General features: G+C 45.8%; 1 protein-coding gene across 1 annotated transcript in view; it reads right to left on the bottom strand.

Moving 5' to 3' along the window:
• Positions 1–1,765: 1,765 nt before the first annotated feature.
• The window catches only part of cpne4a (copine IVa), a 42,373-nt gene continuing 32,864 nt past the window's right edge, over positions 1,766–11,274 (bottom strand). The window contains exons 12-15 of the mRNA XM_037676502.1: positions 9,371–9,422; positions 8,537–8,670; positions 8,217–8,453; positions 1,766–2,399 (exon numbers count right to left, since the gene is read on the bottom strand). Coding sequence (XP_037532430.1) covers positions 2,268–2,399; positions 8,217–8,453; positions 8,537–8,670; positions 9,371–9,422 — 555 coding nt within the window. The 3' untranslated portion in view covers positions 1,766–2,267. The remainder of the gene's footprint in view (positions 2,400–8,216; positions 8,454–8,536; positions 8,671–9,370; positions 9,423–11,274) is intronic.

Below are 11,274 nucleotides of genomic sequence, written 5' to 3'. Positions count from 1 at the left end.
AAACAATTAAAAAAATCATCAAAAAGAAAACATTGAATGAAAATAGCACAGAAAGAAGAAAAAAATTCTTAGATCTGCCCCTTATTTTAAAAAATATAAAACAACTTTAAACAATCACTTAAATTAATCACTTGAATATCCACTTTAAAACTAGGAATAAAAAGAAACATGTTTTGTGTTAGCAGAATTTAATTCTAACTTTAAAACTTATCCAACATTAATAAAACTTACCTCAAGTTGCCTTTTTGGACACGCATGCATATATTTGTACACGTTGTACTTGAGAGCAGATTATTACAGCCTCGTATAAAATCAATGATCATGATATCAGAACTGGATCGGTATCGGCCGATACTCAGATCTAGGTATCGGGATCGGATCTAAAGAAAGTGGATCGGTGCGTCCCTAGTAAACACTATCAGACCATCTCCGTCAGCTCATTGTCCCTCTGACTCCAGATGCACACATTATTCAGAAGGTCCACAGGACTGGAGACAACCTGCCTGGACGTGTCCACAGGAGGACAACTGAAGACAAACTGAAGACACGGATAATAAGAATAGTCCAGAACAACTTCCACAGAGATTAGAGGTGAACTCCAAGGTCATCAGGGTCGGATCACAGCATCAGTCTCTGAGTCAAGTGGACTTCATGGAAGACGGTGGAATGTGTCTAAATGCAAAGAGACACTAAAGTTCTGTTCTGGAGTTGCTTTAAAAGACGCTCTTCGTGTCCCAGTGAGCTGACGCAGACAACACGCACGTGGACAGGTGTTGTGGAACAAAGTGTCCAGAATCTGTCACTCTAATCTAGAAAAGTCTCAGTTTGTGCTTTAAATCTACTCACAGTTTCATGCTGCAGAGCATCATCCCGTCACGAGGAACACTGTAAACATCTGCACCTTAGAGGACTCACTACCAAGACACAGAGACCACCAGGACCGGGGAGTCCTGCATGCAAAACATCAGTTCATGCATCTGCCTGGTCTTGAGGAAACAAAGATCAGCAGACGTCTCTGCAGGCTTCACCCAACAGAGATCCAAAACGCTTCACAACATACCAGCTATAGGAAACGTACGAAAACCTCCAGGTACCTTTATTAAAACAAACCAGGAGGGGAGGGGGGCTCAGACACTCCACCGGCTCTTTTCATGCAGGGGAGCAGCGTTTGGATCCGACGCTGCTGTGTGCTTTCACAAACCGTCGACAGTCCAGAACATGGGGGGGGCTCAGCCCGTGGGCCTGCATGCACATGCCATGCTGAAGGTGCTACAGGCTGCAGGTTTACACACGACTTGTGAAAACTGAGGCTTTCTGACACAAATCTGTTTTTAGAGAAACTCGAGCTGCTGGATGTCCTTCAGCGGTCCACCCTCAGAGAGGCTTTGAATCTAAAACTGCTGCATCTGGTTCAAGTAGGTCCAAAGACAAGACCGCTGCAGGAAATCAAAACAGTAACGCTACACAGGACAGTACTTCCACACCTGAGTACCTGGAAGTACCAGGCATGTACTAAGGTGGAGGTGACCAGGAGACATCCTGGTCAGAATAACCTCCTCAGGTTTCAACAAGAAGCAGCAGCTCCCCCAGGATGGCAGAGCTCCTCTTAAGGCTGAGCCCTACAGAAGAAGCTCCTATCAGCTGTTTGGATCCAGGATCTGGTTCCTTCGGTCATGATCCAAACCTCATGAACACTTGAGGGTTGAAACGTAGACAGATCAGTAAATCCAGAGTTTTGCCTTCCAGCTCAGCTCCTTCTTCCCCCCAACAGACCGGATCAACACACTCATTACTGCAGACAGTCCTGTTCTGTCCTACTTCAGGAACAGGACTCCCGGATCCAGAACATCTCTGCTGAAGGTAAAGACTCATCCCGGTTGGCAGCATTAGTGATTTGACCAAACAGCAGCTGTGGCTAAAATAAATCCAGCTGTTATAAAATCAGCTGAAGCTTTAGACTCAGAAACATCCCGTTTTCATCCATAACGAGGCTCCGTGTCCACTTCCTGTGTTGGAGGAAATGCCTGGCTGTGGTTGGCTGGAGGATGAACAGCTGTTTGGGCCAGCAGGTGGATCTGTGTTCCCTCAGTCCAGGTTCTTCTTGTTTTTACGTTGACCCCAAAGGGTCCTGGACTCTGGACCTCTAAAGTCAGTTCATGGTAAAGCTGTGGGTGTAGCACCTTCAGCATCAACACCAAACACAAGGCAGTACAGAGTTGTTTCAGTTCCGGTCGTTGTCGTGCTCAGAGGAGCTGCTGGGACGGAGCTCAGGGTCCGAACGGCCTGGAAGACTGGTACTCACTGGGCACTTTGGGCCTGATGCCCTTACTGTTGTAGTAGTCCACCACCTGGTTGGGCACTTCTGCTAAAACGCTCTTGGCCAGAGCAGCTGGAGGGGCCTGAGGAGACACACACACACAGACACACACACACACACACACACAGACACAAACACATACACACAGACACACACACACAGAGATACACACACACACACACACACGGGTGTCAGTCGGCTTTCACTTCACAAAGAAAACTTTACATTTAGGGATGACCCACAGTGGTTAAAAAAAAATCAAGGTCTTTTTTAATTAATTTTTAGTTTTTAACACAAACAGGACAGGGAACATAAAAAATAAACCCCCTCCCCCTCCCCACCCACACCAGATCATAAATGTCTTTACACAGGTACACTATCTACATCTATATCTACTATCTACGGCTGAGGCGAGCTGGTCTGGAAGCTCAGTCCTCACCTCCTTCTACAGGTGTGCAGTGGAGAGCATCCTGTGCTCCAGCATCAACGTGTGGCATGGAGGCTGCACAGCTGCAGAAAGAAAACCTTTGCAGAGAGTGGTGAAGGCTGCACAGAAGATGTTGGAGTCAGTCTCTCCACCATCACAGACATCTACACCTCCAGATGCAGGAAGAGGGCCACCTGCATCATGAAGGACCCCACCCACCCAGCACACACACTTTTTGTCCCGCTCCCCTCAGGAAGGAGGTTGAGGAGCATTAAGTGTAGAACCACTAGACTGAGGAACAGCTTCTACCCTGAGGCTGTTAGACTCATGAATCTCTAACCAGAATAATCACTGTGAAAAACCACATCATGTTGCTGCTGATCTGTTTCATGTTGCTGCTGATCTGTTTCATGTTGCTGCTGATCTGTTTCAATGTTGATGTGTTCATGCGTGTACATCTGCTCACAGACTCATGTTCATGTTTGTGGTGATGTTCAATGTTTTATGTTATGAGTGCTTAGTGTATATTTAGTTGATGTTTTTCTTAGTTCATATCTTAGATGTTATTACTGTTTTTCTTATACATTTTATTGTTGGATGTAACTGGGACCCTGCGTACATAATTTCGCTCCACCACATGTACCACATGAGGTGCGAATGACAATAAAGAAACTCTGACTCTGACTCTCTGACTACATGTTTTCAACATATGACCACACCAAAGGCTGCCAGGTGTCCCAGAATCTTTTTGCAGAGCCTTTCAGGGTATGTCTTATTTTTCTAGATGAATATGATACATGACTTCTCTTATCCAATGTTCACATGCTGGGGGGTGTGGGTCCTTCCAGTTGCACAAAACCAGTCTCTCAGTGAATGAACTTTTAACAGAGGACGTAATAAATGAATCGAGCTTTAAGGTCCAGCTCAGATGGATGGTCTACAGCAGAGAACTGAAAGGAGGTGTGTGCTTCAGCTACGAGGAGGTTCATGACGTCAACACAAACTGTGATTTGGTTTGTGGACAGTAAGAAGTGACTGTAGGTAACCAACCACAGTGGTTGTGTTAAATGAAGCTCCCGTTACAACAGGTTGATGGATAACATCCAGTTTGTAAAGGAGGGTTTTTGAGGCAGACCTGTAAACCACACCACCATAATCCAGGACTGGAAGCACCTTCATTTTAACCAGGAGCTGAGTGTCTGAGTGTCTCAGGAAGATTTATAGAGGATTATACTTTTGAGAGCAGGACGTTTATGTGTGTATCATATGAGTTTGTTGTCAAGCTAGATAGCAAGCTACTTAAAGTTTTCCACAAAATCAATCTCAGTACCCGTCAAGGAAGACGTGTTAAAGGTGCTCTCAACTTGAAGAAGGTTTCTGTTAGAAATCATTCATTTTTGTGTGTTCAGAACCAGATGCAAATTAGTGAAGGACCGCTGGATCGAAGTGAAGATGCAATGAAGACAGAGCAGTAGTCAAGGAGGGACAGGACGTATGGATGATGGTATCATCAGCATATACATGCACATGCGAATCACCTGCTGCCATATGAATATTGAAAAGAGTAGTCCCCTGAATGTTTTCTTGTGGGACAACATTAGATAGGGGCAGGGGATCAGACAGAAGACCCTCCACCCTTACTGACTGTAGACAATCAGAACAATAACTAACAGCTTCTGGAGTCTTCTGTCCCTTAGCCTGTCTAGAAGTAATTTATGGTTCACAGAGTCAAAATCCTTTGATGGATTAACAAATGCAGCTAGCTGTTTGCTGTCGGCGGCACAGATGATGTCATTAAGGACTGAGTGTAGCGGTGAAGCAGCTACGTCCTGATCTGAAGCCTGACTGAAACTGGTACAGGAGCTGCCGGTTGATCCGATTCTCCAATATTTAGGAGAGAAGGGCAAGATGGAGATGGGTCTGTAGCAAATTATCTCTGAGTTATCACCGCCTTTAAAAAGTGGGGTGACAGCAGCGGATTTCCAGTCCTGGGGAAGCACACCCATTTGAAGTGAGAGATTACAAATACAGGAGATAGACGCAGAAATTATTTGAGCTGCTAATTTTAGGAAATGGGGATGTAATGCATCCAGAGCAAAGGCTTTATGGGTGTCCAGATTGAACAGTTCTGTATGGACTGAAATGAGAAATGGGGGAATCTTTGGGACTGGAAAACAAATAGGTGCAAAAGAACTGTCCTAGTATGGACGTTCAACTTCTGTTGAAGTGGTTTACCAGTTTGGATTTGTCTGCAATAACAAGACCATCATATTTAATAACAGTGGGCCGGTGTGAGGCCATATTTTTATCTTCCATTGGTCTGATTGTATTCCAAAACTTTTCAAGGATCAGGACCATTGGCTGTCAGTCGTTGCTTGAAATAGTTTGATTTTGTTTCTCTAATAGACGGCGTACTCTTATATCGTGAAGCCCTGCATGGCTGCCAGTCAGTTACTTTGTTGGAGGTTTTCGCTCCATGCACAGTTTGTTGTGGATGAACTCAGACCCGTCAAGACAGAACCATGCTGATAATTTTCCACCCTAATCTTTTTGAGAGGGGCGTGTTTGCTCAAAGCAGCACTGAATTAGGTTTTGAAATATGCTCAAGCATCTTCATCCTCAGGTATCATCCCAATTCTGTGCCAGTCCACGTGCCAGGTCGTACAAGAAAGCCTGCACATTGAAATTTACAAATAAACCTTTGAAAATGATCAAAGGAGGCATCTTGGCATAGTACCATAGGCGTCACATCCATTATATATGAAAGGAACATGTCCCCCCCCCACATTCAAAAAAACGTTCATTTGGACCCCCCACATTTACCATGAAACATTAGTTCAATCGGAACTGTTTTTATTTCTTCATGAACAAATCCATTCCACTTGATTAATAGGAGAATGCTCAAACCACTAAAAGTCCCCTCCAGGTTTTCCTGGTTACCCCCAACTCTCCGGCAGCCTGCAGTGTTTCTCCTCTGCGTCTCCTGCCTCGGCAGAGAATGCTCACAGGTGGAGACGCCTCTGTGTTGCTCACCAGCTTAGCGAGCTTAGTGAGAGCAGTTGTTGACAGGGGGGTTTAGGATCATAAACATATATTCATGTTAGAATGATTGAGAGATGTGGAGCGCTACGTCTATAGCATCTTAGCTTAGCATCAAGCTAAGTGTGATGCTGTACAACCCCTTTTCCATTAGTAATGGTACAGCATGGCTCAACTCAACTCAGCATGGTTCCAAGGCATTTCCACTTGTAATACGTAGAACCGTTCCCTTTTTTCAGAACCCTTGTCTCTGGGGTTCCAGCCAGGCCGAGCAGGTACCAAAGTGTGACGTCAGAACACTGTCGGTCACTGATTGGTTATGGGGTGGAGTCACTGTGAAACTGAAAACTTTCCACAACATTTGATCTGCCATTTTCTCTCCAACTTGCCTTATCAACTCACAGGAGCTATTGGACTTATTTTTAAGATTTTAAAAACAATGACAACACCGTGGCCTAATGCTGATGTGCAGGCGTTTTTTGTGCTTGATGGCAGACGACAAAATTTAAAGCAAGCTAGGTGGGGCTCCGCCGGTCCCCCCCAGTCTTCTGGCCCAGTGGAACCGGTACTGAAAGCATAATGGAAACACAACGTGTACCGTACCAAGCCGAGTAGAACCGTGCTGTTCTGCTACTTAAGGCACTAATGGAAAAGGGGCATAAGACGCTGTGTGTTACGGTGCATTACAGTTGAAATGTCTTTAAACCCCCACACCTTATTGTCCTCAAGAAAACCTCCTTTAGATGTATACTGTTGAACACAAGTAAAACAAAGTCTAGTGGTGATGTTTTTTATTTCTTTATAAACAGAAATAGTGCCGATCTGAGGCTGTGTGTTAATAAAGTGCATTCAAGTTGAAATGTCTTTAAAACCCACAGCTGAATAAACTTGGTGAGAAACATGTTTTAAATGTGTGAAATTAAAGTCAGGAAATCTAGATGAAATGCTGCTTTTTTTGTACACAAGTGTACACGTTTTTGCACACTGGTGCGTGTGCGTGTGTGCACGTGTGCGCACACACACATATGCACGCATGCACACACACACGCACACTGTGTCCCCCCACATTACAGATGCTTCTGACGCCGTTGCGTAGTGGCCTTACGAGTGCAGGCTCTATCACAGTGATCACTGAGGCTTTGGCAGAACACACCCGATGTTTACCTCTCTGGTCTATTAGTGAGGATAATATCAATTCAAGTGCACAAGTCCATGGTCTAAGAGTTGTACCTGGTGTGGGCCTGCACAACCTGGGGCAGATTTAATGCATCTAATTGTAGTTTTAAAGATGATGGATGGTTGAGTGTATCCCAGTTCAAGTCACCTAAGAAGACAAACTCTGAGGAGATCAATTCTTTCTCTTACAGCCACTGAAGAACAGGATGGAGCAGAGGGAGGTCTATAACAACCAGCAACAGTGACAAAGAAGCCTCTACATAATGTGACTTCTAGAAGTAATACCTCAAACTGTTGGACAACAGACTTTGAGACAATTACTGAGCACTGTAAATTATATTCACAATAGATACAGACCCCCAACCCCCCCTGGACATTCTGTCCTGGTGAAAAATGTTATAAGCACTGTCACGTTTTTGCCCCCTCCCTCAGTTTGTTGTTTCATGTTTTGTTTACCTGCCAAGTTCATTCAGCTCAAGTCACTCTGCACCATACCCCCTTGCTTTGTCACAGTCATCAGTCCTCATCTGTCACACCTGTTTACCTCCCTTCATAAGCTCCATGTTCACGCTCCATCAGTGCCAGATTATCGAAAACCTTTTGCCAGCAGATGTCCAACGTACCTTGTTTGACTCTTGCCTTGCCACGAACCATCGCCTGTTTTATGACTCCTCGCCCTGCCTGCCCCTCTTGGATTTGTCTGCTTCTCTGACCACAGTAAATGACTCTGCGCTCCCATCACATCTATGATTAAGGATCACAATTTGGCTCTGGCTTCTGCTCTCTGCTTCACCGTGCTGGACCCCTGCTACGACTATTGGACTCCGGACCCGGATTTCCCTTCACAGACCACAAACAGCGCCAGTCTGCTCCACTGCTGCAGCTCACTCTCCACGAGTGACGTCATCCGTACCAGTGCGACAACAGCGTGTGTCCCACTACAGACTGAGGAGGTTAGTGACAACCACAGTAATTCACAGAACCTCTTCGACACAGACCAGGTCACTAATTTCTCTGTCTTAACAGATTTGGACTTCCTCCTGGATCCAGACTTCCACCAGAAGCAACTCTTAAATAAACTGTTTAAATGACTGAAACATCTGGACTGAAGTGAGTCAGTCTGCTGCAACAGAACTTAATATTGGGTTTTACTTCAGTTTCTCCTCTTCAAAGAAAACAACAAGAGAACTAAATTAGTGCCATGAGGAACTCCTTTTTTAAACTTTAGTTCTCATTTAGTCATTGAAACTAACTCACTTGTTTGAAGTTTCGAAAGGGGACAAACTGGACGATGTCCCGGAGGACAGGCTCTCCTTTAGGGGATCTCAGGATCCCGTCATCGCCATCCAGCATCTGCATATCGCTGAAGTCTGCATTCCCGATTCCGACGATGATGATGGACATGGGGAGGTGGGACGCCTGGACAATGGCCTCCCTGGTGTCGGCCATGTCAGTGATGACACCGTCTGTCAGGATCAGCAGGATGAAGTATTGCTGGGGGAGGAAACTGTCTTAGGTTGATACAGCTCTTCAGTTTGGACCGACAAAGAAGATCCAAACCCTAAACGTGGTCTTACCATGGCCTCTTTGGTGTGGACCTCCTGCGAAGCAGACTTGGCGACCTTCTGGATGATGGGGGCGATGTTGGTGGGACCGTAGAGCTGCAGCTTGGGGAGGCAGGCCTGATAGGCCTCCACTACGCCCTGAATACCTGAACACACAGGAAAATGGAGACACACAACAGTCAAAGACCCGAAGTCTTCAGCTTTGGTTCTGGGAAGTTTTATCAGGAGAAATGTTCACGTTTCCTCAACTCTCTGGATGTTCAGAAGCTTCCCTGAATGCCAGCAGCAGCACTGATCTGATCCAGGGTCTGAAGGTCACAGAGACCCGTGCTCAGACTTAATGAGGCCTGCTGGTACTGAAGAGCAGCTCATCAGTGACCTTTAACAGCCACCGGGTGGAGGAACTGGACTCAGGTGGAGGAACTGGACCCAGGTGAAGGAACAGGACCTGTGTCCCCAGAACCAGAAAAGCCTCTGCCTGTGTGAGCCACATCCAGCAGTTCTGAGGGAAACTCTGCAGTTCCCATCAGAACCTTCAGACTGAGGATTGAGAGGGGACATTTAGGTTCAAGACCTGAATCTGTTCACCGGTTCTTCTTTTTACCCTCCAGAGGACAAACCTCCCCTGGATTTGATTAAGATAATAAATTATCCCTCTGTGGAAGACCTTCACATCGTCTTACTTAATTTACCCTGACGGAGTCCTCATGAGCTCCGGTTCCATCCGGGGTTCAGAGCCCCGGAGGCTCCAACACACTCAGTTGAACCAATTCTGACATGAAAGCTTTCCTCCATCATCTGAGGCTGCGTGTGAGATTAAAATCATGCCATGACCGGAACACCTACCAGCACACTCCGGGTTCTCCTGGTTAAAATTCACCGCAAAGTCATGAGAAACCTGCAGAGGAGAAACAAGTCTGTAGGAGACACGTAAAACCATCATACATCCTTCAGGCCGGCTGAAAACTAACAGCCGAAGTTTTGTTAAAAACTGACAGACAAAATTTTATGAATAAAAAATAAAGCCGAATTATTATAAATAAAAACTAATAGCTAAAGTTTTATAAATAAATAAAAAACAAACAGCTGAGGTTTGATGAAAAAACTAACAGCCAAAGTTTTATAAAACAAGCAGCTGGAGCTCATGGAGTGATGCTGCTCTCACATCAGGTTTCCAAAAAGAACCAGTTCTCCCAGACTAACCAGCAGCAAGTCCAGAAACACATAATAAAGGTTTATGGTTCTTTATTTGTCGCTCGCACCTCATGTGGTACATGTGGTGCGAGCGACATTATGTACACAGGGTCCCAGTTACATCCAACAAACGTACAAATTGTAAATAAAAACAGTGATAAGATTCAAGATATGAACTGGGGGAGTGGTGGTGCAGAGGGCAGAGAAGATGGGCCTGTGATCGGAAAGTCGCAGGTTCAACTCCCGGTACCGTCAACATCAAATGTGGGTGGAAAAGGTGAAACTCCCACACCTGCCTCCACCTTCATTTACCCCACTCTGAGCTCTTGAGCAAGGCCCTCAACACCCACCATGTGCTCCCTAAACAGGTCTCTCTTGAAAATGAGTTCTCGTGACTCAATGAGACTACCTGGATAAATAAAGGGTAAATGAAAAAAAAGAACTAAGAAATATGCTAAACTAAGAATACATTAAGTACTAATAGTACAAAAATAAGATGCTGAATAACATCAGCACACAAAAACAAAACAACACTTAAAAACTACACGGCTACTTAGATTTGATAAATGGATTTATTCTGTCTAACAGAAACCTGGCTACAACAGGACAATTTTTTCTTATAAATGAAGCCTCTCCTGCTAATTATTTACATTTTCAAGTTCCTAAAAATGGATGTGGGTCACCAGGGCCCCACCCTGGAGCCAGGCTTGAGGGAGGGGCTCATCGGCAAGTGCCTGGTGACCGGGTCTCTACCCATGGGGCCCAATCGGGCTCAGCCAGAAGAAGCAACATGGGTTTGTCTTCCTGTGGACCCACCACCTGCAGGAGGGGCCATATGGGTCGGGTGCATGAACCCATGGGCAGCGGCTGAAGACAGGGTCCTTGGCACTCTAACCCTGGCTTACCAAAGCTGGTTCTTGGGACATGGAACATGACCTCTCTGGGGGGAAGGAGCCTAAGCTTGTGCGTGAGGTTGAGAGGTACCAACTAGATATACAGTAGTTGGGCTCACCTAGAAGGACTCTGGAGCCAATCTCCTTGAGAGGAGCCGGACCTTGTTCCACTATGGAGTTGCCCATGGTGAGAGGCACCGAGCTGGTGCAGGTCTACTTTTAGCCTGTGTGTTTGTGAGCCATAACCATGGCAGAGGTCATTGAGGTAGTTAAAAAGCTCCGTGCTGGCAGGTCTCCGGGGGGTGGATGAGATTCACCCTGATTTCCTTAAGGCTCTGGATGTTGTGGTGCTGTCTTGGATGACACGCCGTTGCAACGTCGCGAACATGGGGGGCAGTACCACTGGATTGGCAGGTGGTTCCCATCTTCAAAAAGCAGGAATGGAGGGTGTGCTACAATTATGGGGCATCACTCTCCTTAGCCTCCCTGGTAAGGTCTATTCAGGTGTACTGGAGAAGTGAGCCCGATCTTTGGTTGAACTTCAGATCCAGGAGGAATAATGTGAGTTCCTCCTGGTCGTGAAACATTGGACCAACTCTTTACCCTCACTTGGGTCGTTGTAGAGATACACGTGAGGTACGTGTCACTTGTTGTATGACAAAT

Source organism: Nematolebias whitei, chromosome 5, assembly GCF_014905685.2.
Source record: "Nematolebias whitei isolate Nwh7 chromosome 5, NemWhi1, whole genome shotgun sequence".
Classification (NCBI taxonomy): Eukaryota; Metazoa; Chordata; class Actinopteri; order Cyprinodontiformes; family Rivulidae; genus Nematolebias; species Nematolebias whitei.
The sequence above is the reverse complement of the archived record's forward strand: the minus strand, read 5'-3'. Positions and strand labels throughout refer to the sequence as shown.